The sequence below is a fragment of the Ascaphus truei genome, chromosome 1 (assembly GCF_040206685.1).
Source record: "Ascaphus truei isolate aAscTru1 chromosome 1, aAscTru1.hap1, whole genome shotgun sequence".
Lineage (NCBI taxonomy): Eukaryota > Metazoa > Chordata > Amphibia > Anura > Ascaphidae > Ascaphus > Ascaphus truei.
In genome coordinates, this window is record NC_134483.1 from 49,026,235 (window position 1) to 49,050,321 (window position 24,087).

The following is a 24,087-nucleotide window of genomic DNA, read 5'->3' on the forward strand; positions in this document are numbered from 1 at the left end:
TGAGCTGAACCCCATTCATTTCAGTTCCAGGGACGCCCTGCTTCCTGAGATACGTACCTCCATAGGAGGTGCCAGTATCTCTGCAGCCAGGGAACTTGTGTGCCTAACGAAATGGCGGCGTTTAAATGTCCCTCGTCATCCCTTGGAGCTTCCTATTGGCCTGCACCAGCAAGACCTTTAAACTCCACAGAGATACGGTTCCACTATGAAGGTTAGTATCTCTGGAAGCAGGGTGTAGCGGAGCTGAAATTAAAGGGGTTCAGCTCGGGGGACCCCCTGCTTCAAACCTATAACAAAAAAAAAACAAAAAAACAAAAAAAAAAACAAGAAATGCATCCTGGACTGCTGCGTTAACATTATATTATCATTTGTTGTCAATTCAGTCACAATTCAATAAGCAGCTAAGCAACTTTAGAAAATGACCATACTACAGTACGTTTAGTAATAACCAAACCGCGCAGATGAAGGGAGTGAGCGAGAAAGAAACGATAGAGAGTCGAGCCACAAAGAAAATAACAAGATAACTTTGATGTAACATGCTCCATATTTAAGAACTGGATTGCATATGTAAAGCCATTAAACCTACTGGATGGAATATATAAGAAAATACAATATATGTACTTGTATATACTCTAATGTATATACTCTAATATACAGTATTTTGTGGTAGATTAAATAGTGTTGTGGAGGAAAAGGTTTTAACGGTATGATCACCACATTTTATATTCCCTATTTCAGATCTGGATACAACACATTCTCTTTTAATGCAGCAATATTAAATTTCCCTTCTTCCTCACCCCCCCCTTTTTTTTCTTTCATTTTTAATTATTTATATATGTAAAGCATGTGACAATATATAATTCTACATTATTACCAAAACTGGTAATTGTTTGGGGCTCCTGTTATAAATCTGTAAAAATCCTGATTGTGTGCCCAACGAAATGTCCGCCTTCTAACGGTGTGCTGCAGTCAGTGAAATTCTGCAGCTTATATGTAACATTATATTACTAATGTAACACATTATTGTTACAGCTTTCAGAGTAATAGGCACTCTGCTGTTTAGAACACATCAACAGATCTGTTTGTGATACTTTGTTGCCAAAGGGCAGAGCTAAAAAAGGCGTGTGTGAGTCTGTTTCAACCAAAGGATGATCAAAAAAAAATTGAAATGGCATTAGACGTTTTGCTTTAAGTTTTGACAATAAACAAATCATTTAATTGGTGTTTCCTCACTCATCAGGTTTGTCTGATGTCTAATCCTCCGAGTTGATTGTGTGAATGTTGACTGGAAACTAGAAAGAGGTGCTACTGCTAAATCCAATTTGAAAATGTGCAAATATTTTCCTTTTTTTTCTTTGAATTTTAATTATTGAATTTTAATTATTTCATTTTATTTATTTCAAATCTTCAACAATTCCCTAATTTTCTAATTCTTTTTTTTTTCTTTTTTTAATAACTTCTAAATATATTCCAATTTTTGAATATTAAAATTGAAGAAAAAAAAAAAACTAATGCTGATTATTTGTTAACTCCAAACAATTTGCGAAAAAAAAAGCAGATTTTGTAAAGAATATGAATTTTGGCAAAGAGAAGGGGTTATTTTTTCCTTCTTTACTATTTTCTTAGGTCTGTGACCTATGGCCCCAGCCTAATTGCCCATTAGGATTAACGCAGTGGGGGTCCCTGCTTAAGCATGGGACTCCCGCTGTGTTAATTCTACCGGGCTGCACCAGCCTGGAAGAGCTGCGCAGTGAGAGCGTCAGTCCCTCTTTCTGTGCCACATTTGGCTACAAGGGCTTTTACCCATTTGTGTGTATGGTTATGCGGGTGGTTGGGGATGGGGGTTACTACCGCTAAGGTAATTAATGGATTAACCCTTCCTGCAGCATTACACAACCGGCACAAGATTAGATATTTCAAATAAACAAAATGCCAATCAACTTTGCTGCATTAAAATCAACTAACTACCAGCATGACAGTAACTTACAATTAGAAACCTCAAAGTACTTTTCAAAACAGATACAGTACTCACTGTCAATCCAAAAGAAGACACAGCCTGCCTGGAACTTTTACACCTGTCTGATTATGAACTGTCAAAACCTGAGATTTCAGTTCTCTTTAAGGGACTAACATTCTGTTCCACCACCAAACTGGATCAATCACTTTAATGTGCCAAACCAGCCAACGTTTCGGCTGCAAATAAACAGCCTTTGTAAAGGTGAGGGCTACAGTGCATACACATATTACACACATATATATATATATACCAATACCCCCCCCCCCCAAGCTCCGTCCGCAGCCCCAAGCTTACAGTACATCGTTCTGTGTGATGTCAGAACGCTGATGTCACCAGGCACGAGACGGAGACGCCGGCTGGCGGTCGTCATAGCACCCGGAGACGCCAGAAAAGAAGTGCCTCCCCGGCAAAGGCTGTTTATTTGCAGTCGAAACGTTGGTTCGTTTGGCACATTATATTTCTTTATTTAGCAAGTCTGTGTGCCTGTTTCTCTTCTCATCATATCTGATGATTTCTCTGGGACCTTCGGATTCCCTTCTATAATGGAGCACCGGCAAATTAGTATCCTGTAATATTTTATAGAGTGCCTGCATTTTCTTTCTCAAATCCCATTATTCTCAGACCTAGAAGAATTCTTCAGGAGATATGACCGAAAGAATATTTCCACAAAAAATAGAGCACCCCCAGATTGACGGAGTACAACAACAGCAAGAGGAACATCTATTTCACTCCACCAATAGGACACAACGACAAACTAGACAGATAGATAAAGAGCTTCAGATTGCAAGTTTCCTCACTAGCATCAGCACAGCAGAAATAAATAATGTACAACCTACAGTATCCCCCATGGAGAGATATACAATCAAGGAACTGTAAACAAACCACATAACTATCAAACCAGCAGATAAAGGAGATGCAGTGGTGGTTATGAACAGAAATAAATATATAGAAGAAGGTAACAGACAACATCTACTAGAAGAAACTGACCCATGATTCAACCCAGGAATTTACAAAGAAACTCAGGAATCTTATCAAATCATTCCCTAATCACCTGCAACCAGAATTGAAGCAACTAATACCCAACAAGCCAGGAGTTGGTACAGTATCTTCTACATGCTTCTAAAAATGTCCAAACCAGGACAGCAAATCCACAAATTGGCAGACCAACTATAACAGTTATGGATCTACTCACAGCTTTTAGGTCTAGTGGAGAATATCCTCAAACCACTAGTTAAACACCAACAGCTGTGTACAAATACCACATACTGGATTTTCTCAATAAATGTAACAAACTACTAGTTACCATGGATGTAGAATCCCTGCACAATAACATCCCCCACAAGGATGGCACTGAGACATGCTTACAGTTCTTTGCAACACCTCCCCTGGGTCAGAAATATAGCTCTGAAGTTATTACCAAACTGATAGAATACATACTCACACACAACTAATTCAGCTTCAACAAGGAAATGTACCTAAAACTAATGGGGACTTCAATGGGCACCAGGATGGCACCGTAATATGCCAATATTTTTATGGCAACTCTTGAACAGTGAGTCCTATTCACATGCCTCCACAAATCTTACAAATATTACATATACTGTACATTGATGATCTGTTAAAAATAGGGGCAGAGGGTAAAGAAAATCTAAAACAATTTCACGTCTTTCATTTCATTCCATTCCTCAAGTAGGAAACAACAAATGCGCATTATGTTTGGGCAGATACTACAATAATTTCTAAGTCCCCGCGCATGCGCTATACCATCGGCAAAAAATCGCGAAGAATTTCTAAGTCTCCACGCATGCGCAATACGCATGGATTCGTATGGAGTAATTTCTAAGTCCCCACGCATGCGCATTATGTTTGGGCAGATACTACAATAATTTCTAAGTCCCCGCGCATGCGCTATACCATCGGCAAAAATTCGCGAAGAATTTCTAAGTCTCCACGCATGCGCAATACGCATGGACCCGTATGGAGTAATTTCTAAGTCCCACGCATGCGCAGTAGGTACGGCCAGCTATAGCAAAGTATTTCTATGTCCCCGCGCATGCGCAAAACGTATGGGAAAGGATGGTACAATGTCTAAAGTCCCCGCGCATGCGCAATGTGTACGGAACTGATTGAAATTATTTCTACGTTCCCGCGCATGCGCATTACGCACGGGCTATAATAGAAATGTTTTCTAAGTCCCCGCGCATGCGCAGTAACCATTCTATGCGGCGCTTATGATTTATGGCCTCAGAAGCTTTACCAACGATCGGTTAATGATAAAAACAACCCAAATAAAGGTACAATGCCAAGGATTCCCCAGATAATGGCTTTTATTATCATTTGAGCAGTTTATTGAGTTAGTTTGGGCGAGAGCTCAGTGCGCATGGGCAACAGCTGACAGCTATTGATTTTGCAATTAGTGTACTGCAAGGGTATAAAAGGGTCCAGACCTCTCTCTCCCAGTAAAATTTGTCCCTGAAGAAGCTCCTTTGCTGGAGGGAAATACGCGTTGGACGCGCAATGTTGTCAGTCTCCTACTTGGAGCTGTTTTAATGTAGTGTCTGCAGTCTCCTGGTTCTAACCGTGCAGACCATAGGAGTTAGTCATTTACTTATTTAATTTCATAGGTAGTGTGCCTGCAATCCTTGCACTCCATGTGAGGCGTTTTCCCAGTTTACCACTGTGAATTCACCTTAGCACTGCTGTGCTTGGCAGTTTCATGATGCAGTGAATATACCACCCTTATCACTGCATGTGCCAGCTCTATCACTTAAGCACCCTCATTTGAACGCACTATTAATCTCTATTGAAGTGCGCAGTGTTATATTTAGCAGGAAAGCTGGATATTTAATCCTTTTGGCCACTCATGTGTGAACATCTATATACTCTTTATTATCTGGTCTCACCGTTGCTCCAGAGGGGTTAACACCCTGACTCATAGCATCCGATGTCCTTTATATCCCACCAATATTAACTGGTTAATTGGGATAGTATGATTCTATAATTAACGACACGGATGCCTGATAGCGTTGATTTAATACATTTTTAATTCACATTACACATTACTTTGGTAATATATGTTTTAAGGAATTTATTAAAAGTTAACTTTTATATTCTGTTGGTGTGCATTTAAGTGAATTCTTTTAGGGGGCACATCCAATTTGTGTTCCCCCTTTTCCCTTTTTTCTCATTCCTCAAGTAAGTTCACAATAGATTATTTGGAAAACATTGTGAACTTTCTTGACACAACAGTAAAACTGAAGAATGGCAAACTACACACAACTGTATACAAGAAACCACCAACAGATGTAGTTACCTCCATAAGTCCAACTTCCATTCCACTCATACCCAACAAGCCATCAAACACAGCCAGACTAAGATATCACTGCATACTGTATGCTCTAACACTAAAGACAGAAATAGACACCTCACAACCCTTTTTATTTATTTATAAAAATGTTTTACCAGGAAGTAATACATTGAGAGTTACCTCTCGTTTTCAAGTATGTCCTGGGCATAGTTAATGACTGGAAAAGCGTAAATAAAAAACACAGTCTGAGGTTATTTTGAAACAGAATAACACGTGAATTTATTCAAGTCAAGTGCACAATGGAGACAGCTTCAAAACAAAAGCTCTCTAACAATAACACGGTATGCCATATATTTATACCCTAAAACCTAAAGCTCCACCCCTTTATGGGGGGGCTTGCACATCACTAAATATGACAGCATTTTGTAATACATAACAATGCTAAAACTGATGTAAGTTTGCAATACATAACAAATGATGGAAGTGTGCGTCACCTAAAATGACATAATCTTGTAATACATAACAAAAATGAAATGATACATACATTCTTTAAGGGGTTGAATGTGAGAAATGATTTCTATCTCTAAGTCCACCAGACACTCAAATGCTGAGAAGTTGGTTCTAATTCTGATCTCACTTCTCAAGACTTTACCTGGCACTTAAATGTGAGAACTCTTCTCTAATTCTAATCTTACTCCTCAAGGCTGTATGCCCCCTCCCTTCTTCTGCAGCTGGGCTGGTCAGAGCTGGTAAACACTGAGAACGAAAAATCTTTTAACCCACTATAACTTTCATGCAGCTTTCATACAGACAGAAGACAAAATGGAAGACACAAGCAGAGCACATTACAACGTAATTGACAGACAAGGACTAGAACAATAACATGATGGCTAACAAAAATAGTCAGACAAAATGGCTGCTTTGACTCTAATGTTGTTATGTCAGACCCCCTAATGTCTCAACTTCGTCATGACAAATAATACATGGTTACAAATACAGTTACATAAATGAACAGGGTATACATTATATACAATACATTGCATGCACACCCTGACTGAATAATTAAGGGTGACATACAAGCTAAAGATTGTTTTTGCAATAATTAAATCTGCACTTCAAGACCCACAAGGACAACTGCTCCAATACAAAAAGAAAGAAACAACCACACGCATACCAATAGTGGCCACATGCAACCCTGCCATACAGAGAATGCAACAAATAAAGATCTGCAACCCATGCTGACAGAGGATGAAACCTAAAAAGACATCTTCTTCAAACCTCCCATCCTTGTATTCTGGCAACTGCCAAACCTCAGCCAGAAGTTAGTTAACAGAAAACTGCATAACGAACTCAAGGACCCTGAGAACAGCACAAAACCGTGTAACATCACACACTGCAAATTTTGCAAATATATATGCCAGGATCCCACAGCAAGTCACAAACATGGACTTGGACATGGACATGTTAAAGGAACATTGTGCTTTATATCCAAGAATGTGGTATACATGATTCAATTTAGCAAATGTAACCAAGAAGGTTACATTGGGGAAACTGCCAAAAACGTCAAACCTGAATGAACCTACAGTACACAGATACACAATAACAGAATGAAGATACTGCACTCCAGTGGGCACCACTTCTCACAGCCAGATCCTTCCATAAATGACATTATCAATGTCCCCTTTATAACTCAATTCAACTGTCCCCTAAAATAAAAAAAATAATTAGAAAGTATTGGTATATAGTACAGAAAGACCCTATATTACAAACTCATCTTCCAAAAGTACCACAAATTGTATTTACAAGAGCAAAACATTAACACAAAAAATAGCACCAAGCTGTCTGAAAAAATCTAAAGAATAAATCACAAATATTTCAACTAATCTAAAAGGTTTCTGTAAATGCCTCAAATGCAAAATGTGCAAATTGAATTTACAAGAAGTGAAACATGTCAGTGGGTTCTCTTCATGTCAAACAGGAATAGAATATAAATTTAAAAGTGTTATTAATTGTGACTCAGAAAATGTCATTTATCTTCTTCAATGTCCTTGTCAAAAAAAATATATTGGACGCACGACAAGGAAGTTAAAAAAATAGATTAGTAGATCATATCACCAACATTCACAGAGGTCTTTCCCAACATAACCTATCTAAGCATGTTAAGGGACACCGCCCATAAAACCCTACAGGATTAACATTTATAGGTATTGAGAAACTACAATCCAGTTGGAGGGGAGGTTATCTGATTAACCAGATCTCAAAACTTGAAACAAAATGGACATTTTAAAGACCTTAACACCAAGAGGTCTAAACATAGACAGATTCAGGTGCCTTTTATGCAAACTGAATCGATTTCATATACAGTATGTTTATTTATTTATTTATAAAATGTTTTACCAGGAAGTAATACATTGAGAGTTACGTCTCGTTTTCAAGTATGTCCTGGGCATGAGTTATGATGACAAATAATACATGGTTACAAATAAATAGTTACATAAGTGAACAGGGTATATATTATATACAAGACATTGCATGCATAGTTAAAGATAATAAACATTATAGGCGTATGTAACAGTTACTGTACAGACCAGATTAAAATGTGAGACTGCTTTAGTTTTGAAAGAACTTAGACTGGTGGTGACTGTGAGAGTCTCCGGTAGGTTGTTCCAGTTGTGGGTTGCACGGTAAGAAACAGAGGAGCGGCCGGATACTTTGATGAACCTTGGGACCATGAACAGTCTTTTGGAGTCAGATCGCAGATGATAAGTGCTGCATGTGGTAGGGATGAGGAGCTTGTTCATGTAGACGGGTAGCTGGCCCAGAAAGTATTTGAAGGCAAAACAAGAAATTGCAGTGACACATTAGGGCCTAATCTATAAGCCTTGATAAGCCACTTATCGAGACCTTACCGGCAAAAATGCCTACTTCTATTCAGTAAGCCTCGATAAATGGACAATATAGGCATGAATTGCCAAATTTTTTAGCAGTCATAAAAAAATCGCAGGGTGAACGGCGATAAGCCACTTATCGGCAGGTTCTGAAACTCGTGCAATTCTAGTAGCTGTGATTATCCTATCGAGGCGAATCAAGGCTCTAGAATGGTGAGTTTTGCCCAAAGTCCTCACGCCAGGAAAAGTTGTCGTGACAGCAACTTCATTACCTTAGATGCTAACCTTTAAGGCAATGAAGGAGTTAACCCCTCCCACCACCCACCCACCAAGGGCCAAATACCCCCTTCACCAACCCCCGCTACCCACAATAAACATTAAAACCACAACAACACTAATACCCACCCCTCTACCCCCATTGATTCCAGAGGTGTCTGGGGGCCCTCCGTTGGACCCTGTGGGTGTCTGGGGGTCCTTAGGTGGTCCCTGCAGGTGTCTGGGGGCCCTCAGGTGGTCCCTATGGGTGTCTGGGAACCTCAGGTGGTTCCCATGGGTGTCTGGAGTCCTTCAGGGTGTCCCTGCGTGTGTCTGGGGGCCCTCGGGTGGTCTCCGCTGGACTGCAGTACCAATCCTGTGGCAAATAAAATGTGGAATACAGTACATTGAAATAAATACACCCCCCCCAAACACATACAGTATAGTAATGGTCAAAATAACTATTATCCAGATGTGGATAATAGCTCATTTGCTCATTATGAAATCAAACATTAGCCAGCCAGCATCAATAAAGTAAATACAACTTTCTACTTATCCCTGCCATCAAGAAGAGTGTCCTCATCAGCATACTGCAGGTCCATGTCCTCCGATGCCAGCAAGAATACATGAAAAAATACAATCTAATGGCCCCTAACCCCTTAATCACCTTAGGCTAAGGTTCTGCTGCACGCGCCTGCACGTGCACCTGGAGTCCTGGTGGCGTGTGCACAGCACTTCCCCGCGATCTGTAGGCAGCTTTTTTAGGCGCGGGGGCTTGGCCAAAATGGGTCGGGTGGGGGTGGCCATGATGGGGATGGGAGGTGCGGCCATATCACACATTTTCTGTTCCGTGTTTTTTTTTTTTTACATACAGTAGACTCCAAAGTCTTTAGAGCAGAAGTATCTTTCTTGTGCCATTTGCTTGTTACACCCTCCACTTGCCTCAAATATCAACCTAATTATACAGGCTGTTCCTTTTGAAACCCCCGTTTTCAGACACACATATGTTTAGAAGTATAAATAGCAGATATCTGAAAAAAAGTATTGTCACACATATTAAAGAATTAGAAAGTATATAGAAAGTATATAGCACACTATATTTATAAGGCTGAAATAAACTGAGCAATGGCAACAAAATAGTGCACATCATTGTACTATATTTCTCTTTTCCTTTCCTTCTCTGCGGACCCAGTCTCTGATTGGCTCCCTGGCCCACCATGTGACGCATCGCTGCACGGGAACACAATCCAGTTGTATCCCCTGCCAGCTGACGCGTCACAGTATGAAGTGAGCCAGGAAGCGAGGAGTCACTGGGGCATGGTAGGGAGTAGATAAGGGGCTGGTGAGAGACGCGCACATTGCCACGCACGCTGCTGTCTTCAGCGGGGACCTAGCCTTAGCGGTTAATAATTATATGCTATAGTAATTAAGGGTTTAACCCCCATCCCCTGCTACCCACCCGGAAACCTAACCACCCACCCAAGGGCCACTATACCCAGCCTTTACCCATTGATTGGCACAGTGGTATATCATACCCATATAAAATGGGCATGATAAGCCACTATAGCAGTCAATGGTCAACCTAATACAAACAATTAAAGCCATAAATACACAATAATCAAAGAAACACCCCAACAATAAAATAACTAAATAGCCTAATAGTACACATCACACATAAATATCTATCACCAAAATAGCAAAATTATTACAATGTTGTTATTCCAAAACAATACAATTAAAAAAACACCTGTCCAAGCAAACTATTAAAGAAATACAACCACTAGCCAAACAATCATTAAAATAAATAAAAGCACTAGCCAACAAAACAAATAATTAATTTAAACCACTAGCCAACAAAACAAATAATTAATTTAAACCACAAGCCAACAAAACAAATAATTAATTTAAACCTGTAGCCAACAAAACAATTAATTAAAAACGATAACCAATCCTGAATTGTATTAAAAATAAGCAATCCAAATTCCAAACAATTTAATCCAAACAATAAAAACAAATATAAAAAATTACAATAAATTAAAAACAAGCATTTACAAAAAAATGCATTGACTGTCGCTGTATTTATCTGTACCCTAAAGGGTCACAGATTAATACATTATCAGTCAATGGGCAAGCACATACATAAAAATAAATAAATAAATACAATAAAAAAATCTGCAAAAAAAACCCCCTATTAAATACACTGGGGTGCCGATATCTCCTATGCATTTAAATGTCCTGCGTCACGTGACCGTGGGAATAAAATGCATAGGAGATACCGGCACCCATAACGGGGCCTGTATCTCAGGAAGCAGGGGGTCCCCGGACCTCAGATCAATGCGGTTCTGCTCTGGAGACCCCCTGCTCATCTACACATATTACATTTTATATTAAAACCTTTTGATCGCTGGCGAGATATGCACAGGCTCTCTCTGTGCAGTTCTCTCTGCAGCTTAAATAAATCCCCGGGTAGGGCTTTTTCAGAGATGCGATCATCACGTCGCCGGCTACTCGCCCATTTTGGGAATTTTGCTATCACAGGTAATCGAGGCTTTCTGAATACCGTGATTGCAACGCTCAAAATCTGGTGAATTAAACGGCACAGTGATTTTTTTTTATGAAGGCTTATAGCATGGGCCCCATAGTATCTGCCTCTTCGTCTGAATTTGTCAAACAGAAACAAATGTTCTTACTTTATATATTTGAGTCAAGAAAATAGTTTTAATTATAGGTGACTCAATGTTACTCAAATACTGTAGGTCCCCATTCAAATTAGATTGCAGACGAATATCTATTGCATACAATAACCATCAAAGGAAGATTTTTCTCATAGAATTAATATAGAGAAACACATTATTGATAATAATGAGTTTGCTTTAACATTCCCTGCATTTGCTTATATGAGTTCCATGTAAAAATGGATTTCAGGCAAATGGTGACACATTGTGTGCTGATTTGCATATCATTTCCCAGAATCCCTTGCTGCAGTGGAAGCACTGAATGCTAGGTGATAATGTTTGAAAGGCAGGTTTAAAGACCTGTCTGTGAGTTAGTGTGAATGTGCTCACAAGTGATATTCTCTCTCTCTCTCTCTCTCTCTCTCTCTCTCTCTCTCTCTCTCTCTCTCTCTCTCTCTCTCTCTCTCTCTCTCTCTCCCTCTCTCCCTCTCTCTCCATATATATATATTTATACACATCTATGTTTACAGTGGTTCAGTGGTTAAAAAGATGGGATCAACAAACTTTCTTTCTGAGCTTTCTTCTTTGTACACATTTAAATATGGTTCTTGAATGGCAATCAGATGTGTTTCTATGTCAAACTATGAAAACATACAGTATACATGAATAAATGATTGCAGAACATCATTGTTTCTTATCTTAAGAAATTAGAGTAATGTTCAAACGCACTGTAATTTTACATTGAGCGTAATTTGAATTAAGGTTAATCACTGCTTGTTGTTATTCAGGGGCTGGTAGTTGAGGCAACATGTATAATTCACAAGAGTTGCTTGATCGTCCACTTCTTTATGAATATATTAAGGACATGCTGTATTGCTGTTAAAATATGGCATGCTGATGTAGCCAGGGTACCTGAAGCTTCCGTTTTACCTCCGCGCTGTGTGGGGAGATGCGGGGGCGGCGGCCCTTATCGATGGTTTTTGCGCATGTGCAGAGAGAAGTGCGCGAAGCAGGACCAATCCTGTGCAGGCTCTGAGCTGGGACTACAATTCCCATAAGCCTCAGCAGGGTCACAGGGTGCAAAGCAGCCAATAGGGCTTGAGAGTTGCAGTCAGGGACACAGCAGCTTCCTGAGCTACATGGTGATCTGTAGTTTGGGATCAGACTACATGGCGGAGTCAAGACTCGTGATGGATCTCCCTGACAGTGAGGGACTACTCGTGAGATACGACTCTGGATCTGCAGATCCTTTTCGAAGTGTCAGCGACCGGGTGCTGGAGCGCCCGGCAGGTATTATTATAAGTGCACAAACACCGGTACCTGCAGGCGCTGATCCCGTCTTGGGGGTGGGTTCTTTACGTTGGACACGGTGTGGGGGTATACACGGTGGTGGGAGAGGGAAACTTGCACCGTGTGTGCAGCCAGAACTACTGGTATACAGCTATATCATTCTTATATGTGTATATGTTATTCAATGTTATAATTGCAATATATGTGTGTATGCTCTCTAATGTTATATCATTCATATGTGTTCTTAGGCCCAATATATATATAGTAAACGGTTACATACATTTGTGGGCTGTCATTATTGTTCTTGTCCAGGGGAATCTCACATATCGGGGATCCTGGGCAAGTGGAGGCGCTGCCAATTTACTTATTGTTGCCCCAGGCTCCCAGTTAGCGGAGGCTCAAATCTCTGTGAGCCAGCAGGTATATACTGTACAGCATCAGTAGACCCATCTAGTCATAAGGAAAGAGGGTTACACTTAATAAAAGTGAAATAGTTTTTGATAGCAATCTGCAGCTTCTAAGTTCAGCTGATTGTTGAGGCTTCAAGGTTAATAAAAATAAAAATAATAATACATAACTCAAAGTGCTTTACAGCTACAAATAAAGAAAAAAAGAAGAAAACATTTAAGGTTTTAAAAGAGACCAAATACTGTATAAGGAAAGATACAATACAGGATGGGGCGGCGCTGTAGCTACTAAATGCTGGACAGGTTGTGGTTCATTAATTAAATGCCTGGTTAAACAGGTAGGTCTTGAATCTGTTTTTATAGGTTTCCAGAAAGGGGCATCTCGAACTGGACGAGACAGACTCTGTCAAAGAGTGGGAGCAGCGTGGTTAAAAGCTCAAGCCCCAAAGGAAGTCAAGGAGAGTCTGTGAACTGTTAGGAGTCCTTCATCTGCAGATCGAAGTGAGACAATCGGAGTGTGGGGAACTAGAAGCTCTTTCAGATAGTTGGGGCCCTGGTCATGTTGTGCTTTGAATGTCAACAAGCCAATCTTTAAATACATTTGCCATTTTATAGACAGCCAGTGCAGAGAACAGAGAACAGGTGTCTTGTGGGAAGAATGTATCTGCTTAGTTAACAACCTGGCAACAGCTGCAGGCAGCGTAGCTCTGTTTCCAGATGAAGAAAAATAACAAAGAAAAAAAGGGGGAGATCACAAAATCTCCCAAAGATCCCTACTTACTGCACTCAAGAGACTGTCGCAAGATAATGGGGTTAAATCTCCCAGACATAATTGTCAAGCGTCTGTTGAGTACAAATTCCATATAGTAACCGCTCCCATTGCCGTAGGAGGACAGGTACTAGTAAAAGCCATGATTTGGCCAAAAAAAAAATGTTTATTTATACACATATAGGACAACGACGCAATAAAGTGATTATATACAATGTGTAGGATAAAAGCAAAATCTCCATTAAAAAGTGGTAATAAGATGAGATGTGAGACAAAGTACAGGTAAACCCCGTTATAACGCGGTCCTCGGGGGCCACCCCGAGACCACCGCGTTAGTAACGGGGTCGCGCTAATTTTTTTAAAAAAAAATGGCCGCCCGCGCCTGATCGGGAAGGAGGGAGTTAATTAAATAAATAAATAAAAAAAAAGTTTCAAAAAATGGCGGCGATTCATCCCTCCTCCCTCTCCCTCTCAGCCCCCTCCCTCCCTCTCCCTCCCCTCCCGAGGTATGCCCCCACAGGGCAGTGCCCCTCTTTGGGTGCAGGAGGGTGGGTTACATGTCAGCCGCACGTTGTACTCATGGTCACAAGTACAACGCTGCAGAGAGGCTGCAAAATGGAGATGGAGCCCCCAGGAGGAAAGCTGGGACCGGAGCCAGATGCTGCTAGAAGCAAAGCATTCTGGGAGTGGACGGGGCTGCCTCTGTCCAGCCACATCTGCCCCTCACAGGGAGGGGGGATCCCCCATAGAGACCTGCCCCCCTCACTCCCAGCCAGGGCACAGGGGTGAACCCAAAACAGAGACCTGCCCTCCTCCCTCTCCCTCCCAGCCCCCCCTCCCTCTCCCTCCCAGCCCCCCTCCCTCTTCCTCCCAGCCTCCTGGTTTTGCGGTGCGTGGCAACGTGTGTCTGTGTCCTCCCAGCCAGATCTGCTGCTGCTGCTGCAGCTGCAAGAGGGAGGGGGGGGGGGGGTTGGGCTGCTGACATGTGAGGGGGGGGGGGTTGGGCTGCTGACATGTGAGGGGGGGGTGGGCTGCTGACATGTGAGGGGGGGGGGTGGGCTGCTGACATGTGAGGGGGGGTGGGCTGCTGACATGTGAGGGGGGGGTGGGCTGCTGACATGTGAGTGTATTGTGAGGGCTGTGTGCAGTGAGTGTGTGCAGTGTGTGTGTGCAGCGTGTGTCAGTGTGAGCAGTGTGTGTGCAGTGTGTGAAGTGTGCAGTGTGTGTCAGTGTGAGCAGTGTGTGTCAGTGTGAGCAGTGTGTGTGCAGTGCAGTGTGAGCAATGAGCAGTGTGTGTCAGTGTGTGTCAGTGTGAGCAGTGTGTGTGCAGTGTGCAGTGTGAGCAATGAGCAGTGTGTGTGCAGTGTGAGCAATGAGCAGTGTGTGTCAGTGTGTGTCAGTGTGAGCAGTGTGTGTGCAGTGTGCAGTGTGAGCAATGAGCAGTGTGTGTGCAGTGTGAGCAATGAGCAGTATGTGTGCAGCGTGTGTCAGTGTGAGCAGTGTGTGTGCAGTGTGCAGTGTGTGTCAGTGTGAGCAGTGTGTGTGCAGTGTGCAGTGTGAGCAATGAGCAGTGTGTGTGCAGTGTGTGCAGTGTGAGCAGTGTGAACAGTGTGTGTGCAGTGTTCAGTGTGAGCAATGAGCAGTGTGTGTGCAGTGTGTGCAGTGTGAGTGCAGTGTGCAGTGTGAGCAATGAGCAGTGTGTGTGCAGTGTGCAGTGTGTGTCAGTGTGAGCAGTGTGTGTGCAGTGTGAGCAATGAGCAGTGTGCGTGCAGTGTGCAGTGTGTGTGCAGTGTGCAGTGTGTGCAGTGTGCAAAAAAAACGGGAGCCACGGGAAAACCGCGTTATAACCGAATCGCGGTATAACGAGGCGCGTTATAACGGGGTTTACCTGTACTAATAATCTTTACTCACACATTTCTTAAAGTATGTTCACTCCTAGCAAATCCGAATCGTCCTGTGATTGATAACACTAAAGTGCAAATTATATTACAGTACATCATAATATGTGTAAACTGTTTCCAGAAGATCCAGGTAGAGTGCATTTCAGTAGTCCAGGCATGAGGATAAAAAGGCATAGACAAGCATAGTAAGACCCTCTGGGGGATCAAGTGCTTAATCTTAGCAATATTCCTTAGGTGGAAGAATGAAGATTTGATCACGACTAATACCTGATGTTTAAGGGTGAAGTCACAGTCAAGGACAACACCAAGATTCTGCACATGTACAGAGTTTAGCAACTGGGATTCCTCAAGCTTCAGGCCAGTTGGTTGACCTAGCTGCAGTCTTGTTGTCTTCCAATGGTGAGAATCCACCTCAAGCACTTCTGTCTTATCAGGATTCAACCTCAACCAACTGGAACTCATTCACTCTAGGAGCACAGATAACCATCTATTAAGGACTAATAATGGGTCCTTAGTACCAGGTGCAAAGGGCAAATAGAGTTGAGTGTCATCTGCATAGCAGTGAACCCAGACAATGCTGTCTTATTATATCATCCAATGGCAGCATGTACACTGCAAACAACATAGGAGATATGTTAGAATGCTGTTGCACTCCACATGACATGGGCATTGGTGTAGAGGAGTGCACTCCTGAAGATACTCTGTGACCTGCCATTGAGAAAAGATCTGAACCAGTTGAGAACTGTGCCACCCAGTCCACCGAAATCCTTCATGCGCTCCATTAAGATCCCATGGTCCATCATATCAAATATTGCAGAGGTCAAGAAGTACAAAGATCGAACAGTCACCTCTGTCTCTCACTACCAGGAGATCTTTGAGCACACAAACCAGAGCTATTTCAGTACTATTCCATCTTCTGAATCCTGACTGGAATGAGTAATAAATATCATGTTGATAGACAGGTTTCCTGTTGGGTTGCAACCACTTTCTCAATAGCCTTCCCTAGGAAGGGAAGATATGATACAGGCCTGTAATTAGCCACGCGGCGCAGGTCTAATGAATGTTTTTTTTTAGAAGAGGTCTGATGACTGCCTCCTTCAGCAATTCTGGAAAGATCCCCATTTGCAAAGAGCACGGGAATATTTTGCAAAAACTATATCGATTACATCAACACAGCCTAAGAGAAGGCATGTTGGAACTGAGTCCAAATCACAAGTAGTAGGACCCAACCCCTGGATTGTTTACACAATGTATTCTACATCCAGGTGGTCTAAGCTAGTCTGTAACTAAAATTAGGTCTGACTTTAAAAATACTCCAATGTTTATTTAAAATCTATTTCACTTAAAAAAAACTCTTTGTTAAATTGAGTGATGAATGGCAACAATTCTTTACCGCTTCCTTTAATTTCAGGTTTTTTTAATATTGCATCTTTCTATAAGCAAATTCTTTCGCTATAGGATCTCAACTTTTTGCCAACTTACCCTAAGTTATTGTGAGTCATATTTTTTATCTGAAAATATCCTCTCTAAACATTTGATTGTTCTTGATATATTTTATCTAATTCTGCCGTTTCTCTTGATTCTTCTCATTTGCCCATATGGTATGTTCTTAAGCCAGTTATTCCGATGACAGCTTTTTCTATGTACACAGACTTAAAAAATTATTTACAATATACATGACTATCTTCTACACATAATGACAAATCAAAAAATGTAATTTCTGACTTAATAAAATTAGTAGTAAATGTCAGATTTAAATCATTTTAATATAAATACAGTATTTAAACAATTAACTAAGGAGGTCTTTGTTACCTTTCTAAATAAAAATAATGTCATCTACATATCGTGCCAAAGGACCAGGCTCGCATTGAATGAATTTGTATTAAAAATGCGATCCTCCTACTGTACTACACTCCCAAGGAAGAGATTCGCGAACCTGATCCCCATGGCTGTACCACACATCTGAAGATTAAACAAATCAGTGAACCAGAAATAATTATGATATGAAATATACTCTATACTGGTACTTAAAAATTATGTTTGTTTTAATAGCATTGAAGTTATCCTTATTTCAAATTATTTTAATCGCCCCACATCCCTGTTGGGGATTTATACTAGTATAAAGTGCCATAACATCACCAGTAAGAAAAATATAATCTACTTCCCAAACCTTACTGTCTAGTAGATTAATAACTTGTTTAGTGTCCTTCAAATAAGAAGGTAACTTGACTACATATTCATGAAGGTAAAAATCTATGTATTGGGATAGATTCAACGTACTTTAATAGAATCGATCCCAAAATAAATGGGTCTCCCCGGGCGAGATCTGATACTTTTGTGAATTTTAGGAATTAAATAAAACATTTGGTACTTTAGGATATTGATTGAAAAGAAAATTGTAATCAGACTCACTTAGAATACTTTTAATTTTGCCTTCCATCAGAATCTTCTCTAAAAATTTTCAAAATTCTGCTATTCTTTGGCTAACTTCAGATATGTTCCAGAATCACAAAGAATTCTGTTAGTCTCTTTAATATACGTTCATAATTACCCTACCACCACCTTTGTCCGCCTGTTTTATTACTATTTTCTTATTTCATTTAATTATAGCAGGGCTGTAAATCCTTTATTATTTAGATTGTAACTCTTTTATTTCTTTTTTAACCTGCTTGGTACCTCATTCTAAAAAAATCTTTATTTATCATTTGAAAAAAGGTATCCAGAAAATGTCCCTTGCAATGTTACGGATAAAAAGTGGAATTCGATCTCACATTTGAATGTTTAAAAGTGACCTCTTCTCCCTCAAGAGGCTTCTCTTGTACTATTGTAGACCTTCTCAAGCTATTTTGGGGGAAAGTACCCTTTCAAAGTTATTTTCCTAAGAAATGTATTGGCATCAATAAAAATCTCAATGTTGGGGCAAAATTAAGACCCTTGTTTAAAATAGAAACTTGATTATTTGTTAAAACATTGTTTCTAATATTGTACATTCCAATTGGGTTACTTATCTAATCTTTTTTTATTATGGCCCCTGCCTCCACTAGTGCCTCTTCACTGTTTGGATTTCTGTTCTTTCTTAATATGGATGTTGTACAGGTGATTTCCCTCAACGGGGAATATCTGTTACTTTGAGAGCATTGGGAAAAAGCTTTGTTCATTTTTCTCCCTTTAAAAGAATACGTCTGTCTTCTCCTTTAAAAAAAAAGAGTCATACTGAATCTTTTATCTGGCCCAGATGTCTTTTGTCTTTATCACGTTTATTTCTAAAATTGGAGGGGTGTTGTCTATTATTATACTTAATAGGGTAATGCCTATCATTCTTAGCCTCTTCTGTTGTAGTTAAATACTCTATGCAATATTCTAGGCACACTCATTTCCCTATAAGTATATTCCATCTCTGCTCTCTCTTTTATTCTGTTTGGGGCTTCTAGTGTCCCTTTGGTGATATCCTCCTCTTTAATAAATATTGTTTGTATTTAATGATAACTATTCTTTCAGTTTCTATAAGGGGTTCACTCATACAGATTATTATGTTGTTGTCTATTAAAACTCAAAGTTTTAATTTTCAGTTCTATCCAGTCCATAACTTTATTTCTGACATAGTCCTCTCTATCTCTCTGGAGTTTCTTTTGTTTTATAGATACAGTACTGTATAATGTTACTTTACAATTTCTCTATTTTTAGTTGAATCTCCAGATCCATTTGTTTTAAATCCTCTTATCACAGAAGGTTCCAAATTATCCTTATGTAGCCCTGGTAAGATTAGGGGCTATTTTTCTATCCTCCTCCTGTGCAATAATCCCTGGTAAGGGCAGGTTGCCATGAGTTATCATGGGTTTCCCCCACTTCAAGCACTTGCCCTGAATGGTGGAGGTAGGTCATCTGACCCTGTGTACAATCAAGAGACACAGGGGCGGTGTCTGCTGAAATCATAAAGAGCAGTGCACTTCCTATTTAGAGTGGTTCTGAACAAGTGTCACAAGAGTCTAGTGGTTGTCAAGTCTGACACTAGTCTGTGAGGAGTTATGAGTTAGCTAGCGAGAAGAGGAGAGTGAGCAGCCTAGGAGTAGAGCTGATAGTGAGGTGGACCAAATACCTCTTACCCTGCTTAGGGGTTAAGGGAAGAGCTAGCCCCACTCTGGATGGCCCTGGGTCCAGAGTGGAGGCAGGGACATCCTAACGGAGAACAGCTAGCTGGCTGTGTATATTGATTGTACCTGTCTGCTGCTGCTGAGAGAAATAAAGACCTGCTGCTAATTGGAAAAAGACCTATTGTGTGAGACTGGAATCTCTCATCCTTGGGAGGGGATTCTGCAGTAGGGATTCCACCCCTTATCCTTGGGGCTTACTGCAAATAGAGGCGCTGCACCAGTAGAAGGAGAACGAAGGCATTCACCCCAGAAACCTGTCCTGTTGTTCCCCCATGTCATCGCAGGAGACTCAGGCCCTCCTGTTGCCAGCAGGTATGCACCACACCGAGACATGTAGCCAGACCACAGAACACCTTAGGGGACCTGATCTGCGATTGGGTGGGGGTCGATGGGTTACACTTAATTTAATTGATTTTGGATTAATTCAAAAGAACAATTGTCCAAAATTGTATTCTTAGCTCCAGTAAAATACTCGCCTTCGAGATGAAACGTGGGTTGTTTGAGGAACCTAAGCCCCCTAGGGATCTTCTCACTCTGGAGATGTTTCTCCAGAGTAATGATGTTCCACCACTGTTTGGTCTCAAAGACAACAAATTTCTCCAGCATGGAAAAACAGTCAAACACATTAGTGTCTCTATTTTCACTTAGTTCGCCTGAAAAAAATATTTCAATGTTGATATTTCTCATCTTTCTTTTGGAGCGGGTGGGCCATGGCCCAAGTGCGGTCTGATCGCAGCCAAGTGTAGTGCAGGGAGGAATTGCCCATCAGGATTAATAAAGTGGGGGTTCCTGCTTCTGAATGGGACTCCCGCTATGTTAATTCTGCCAAGCCACTACCCGTCAAGAAGAGCTGCGCAGAGAGAGCAGAGAGAAGGCCTTTGACATCACATTTGACAGACACATGGTACATCCACCTATCGGATTGGTGGATGTACCATATGTCTAGGCATCACGTTTGGCAGGGAATTACTTCTCTATCAAACTTGATGGAATAACATGGTGCACCCACTAATACGATTGGTAGATGTACCATGTGATGCTTAACCTTTTTGGGGTGATTTGATGTAACCTTAATGGGAGGGAAGCACAACCAATCAGGTACCATATGCTTCCCTCCCTTTAAGGTAATGTCACATCATCAAAGTGATGCCTTCCCTTTTTTTGATGATTTTGTTACTTTTATGTCTGACACACTTATTCTCATTATGTGTTATATTATTATGTCATGTGTATTACTGCTGTGAAGTGCAATGTACAGTACATTGATAACCAGCGGGTAAGTGAGCATGGGAATAGGCTGGAGTGGCAGTCCCAGGTGCCACCCTCGGAGGCTCACACACTCCACATCGCTCGGACTATGAAAGAAACCGCGAGGATTACAGAAGTAAAACTGATGAGCCGTTTGTGAAAGATGAAACATTGGAAGTGTATTTGGCTACTCTGTTTCATATATTTTAAAGAATATACTACACTACGAGGCTTCTTCTTTTTTTCAGGTCACTGTTGACTAGCTCTGCTTGGAGGTCCCTACTGAGGATGAAGGTCACTGGGACACTCGAAGGGCATCAGCACAACAAGGTGCAGTTTCAGTCTATATTTTATCTGTCACATTTCAATGTTTTCAGTATGTGAGGTAATGTACAACCGATAAAGAATGAGTTATTGGGAAACTCTAATTGTAGCACCTATTATTAAAGAGTATCACATAGGAATTTTCAGAAATTGTGGATTACAATACAACGTTTTTCTGACTTTGAAATTCTGATTTATTTTTTTAATTCTGCAATTGGAAGCTTTTTCTTCTTCTTTTTCTGCATAGCTCCATTAATTTATCTTTATATTTCCCTGAAGAGAAGCTTGTTCGAACTTGTTTTGGTATGTATGTGCCTCTAGGTGGATCTTGAAAAGATAAACAGAAATATCTGTAGCTCATCTCGTCTGAAGACTCACTTCAAGTAGTAAAACTCAAGAGCTAACTCTAGAACAGTGATTCCCAAAAGGAGGTAGGAACCCTTAAGGGGTTGGGACATGTCTCCAAGTGGTCACCCCCCAATATTTTTTTTTAATGGCGAATCCCAGAGAGTTTATAGGGTTCTTGAGCCTGTGTGGGGACTGCGCACTTAGTAAGGCTTCACAATGCACCTTGGGGTAGGTGGTAAAACTGCCAGTTAGAGCAGGAGCTTCCAACTATTTCTCCCCAGTAGCACGGCATTGTGGGGTGAGTCTTTGGAAGTCCCCATAGTAATTGACAGCAATACCCCCCATTGCCATCTGCACACACTGCGGGGAAGATTGGGGTTCTATTAAGCATGCATTCCCCAAACAGCTCAGGACACTTTATTGCCTGGGATTGGTCAAACAGTTTTGCTTGAGTAGGCAATAAGATTTATTAGAGGTTCGCAGAACAAATATTTTTTTGGGCAGGAGGTGCACATGCACAATATAAATAAGATTGGGAACCACTGTTCTATTTTTATGAAATACACCATCATCCTCCCTGCTCAAAAGTAGAGGGATAACATCCAAATGGTCCGGTTCCACAACAATAAATATATTAAAACGTACATATCTGGATTATATTTTTCTACCATACCGATACAGTATTTACCATTTATTATGAATTTCTGTAAAGACTAACTGTAAGGGGTTACATGAAGAGTTGTGATATGGTCGTACTCCTACGCAGATACATATTGTATATTCTTGTCTCATGACAAAGTATATCATTATGTATGAAATTATACTTTTTTTCCTTAGTGAAAAAATGTAAACAGTATCATGCACTATTCACTAAATGTAGGCTTTTTTTTTATGGAGAATAACATAATGATGACTATTATCTCTATTTTTTTTTTACCTCTATGCCTGAAGAAATTCATTACACATATCTGGCAAAACATACAGTACAAGTTGACAGCAGCATTTACATTCTTAGGAGAGAAAGGGACATATTTACTAAGGAGTGCTATTCCATAAGGCACTTTCCTGCATAGAAAGACCCCACAAGGTATCTTGCAGCATCAGAAAGTGTTTTCTGAAATAGCACCATTTAGTAAATATGGACCTGAATGTATTCATTAATATTATAAAAAGTCATATTATATTTCATTAATAATGTAATAAAATCTACTCTCATACAGTGGCGACCGAGCTTGAGTCTTCGGCTGGTTTTGTTTTTTTCCTGGCGCGTGCCGCGCGTCACTGTGGCACCGGTCACACGTGCCAGGGTTCCCCGGCATGCCCGAAGGCTGAAGGGGAAGCAGGGGTAAGGGGAAGCTACGCAAAGCTGCGCGAAGCAGAGGAGCAGCCAGGGGGTCGGAAGGGGAGGGGAACAGCATCTTGATTTTGCACGCAGGGAGGTGAAGATGCGGCTGGCGTGGCGCCAGCCGGGCGCCAGCCGAAAAAAGCCCCGGACAATTACGGGCAAATGTTAGACTCAAGCTGGCTGCAGCAGTATGTACCACACATATTATATAGTGCACCATTTCTTACTTCTGTCCATGAGTTATTTTTCCATCTGACGCATGGTTCTTGACTGCAATTTGCACTGAAGATTGGCCTCTTCCTCACATCACATAGATCCTCTTTTGGGCAAAACACAGCTCTTTGCCGAATGCCGCTCCCACATTTCTTTGAACACTAACAAAACATTATACAAAAGACATGTACAACAGTTGTTGCCATTAAAACATAACGGTGCCTATGTTATCAACGCTGTAAATATAACGCATAACATCTGTTCTTTTAATGTAACCATATATTGTTAACATAACTCTGTGCCCAGGACATAGTTGAAAACGAGAGGTAACTCAATGTGTTATTTTCTGGTAAAACATTTGATAAGTAAAACACGCAGAAACACATTTCTTTTTTGGTCTCTTCACCAACTTTGCTCCAAAATTGCATCCTATATACCAAAGTAGTTGCTCCAGTTTCTTACACAGGGTGCATATTTTTAAGATGGAAAGTAATCGTTAACTCAGACTTTTTGCCTTTTCTCCCCCGCAAAAAAAAGTGAGCTTCAAGTACTGTACCTCCTTCCAAACTCCTCCTACTGATACCACAAAAAATGCTTGGAAACAGTGTGGAAGAATACGAAGCACCACTATAAAGTGCACGGCATGCACAGGTTGGAAAAGGACACAAAAATAGTTTATGGAATCATTACAAAGACTAAAAATCTATCCTACATGTTTCGAGCATGTGAGGTGCTTTATCAAGGACTAACAGGTATAAACAGGAAGTAGAAACAGGTGAAATTAATCAAATCATGTGTGATTATCACATACAGAGAAATCTACTAAGAAGAGTCCCTTTAATATAATGTGTAATCAATATAATATAAAGCAGGAAATTATAAATAGCAATATATGCTATATCATCAATAAATAAATATAATGGGGCAAATGCAGACTACTTCATCCTAT

General features: G+C 40.7%; 1 protein-coding gene across 1 annotated transcript in view; it reads right to left on the bottom strand.

The window, feature by feature from the left end:
* Positions 1-24,087, bottom strand: part of ADAMTS12 (ADAM metallopeptidase with thrombospondin type 1 motif 12) — a 609,209-nt gene that overhangs the window by 59,724 nt on the left and 525,398 nt on the right. The window contains exon 22 of the mRNA XM_075587768.1: positions 23,153-23,299. Within this exon, the coding sequence (XP_075443883.1) occupies positions 23,153-23,299 (147 nt within the window). The remainder of the gene's footprint in view (positions 1-23,152; positions 23,300-24,087) is intronic.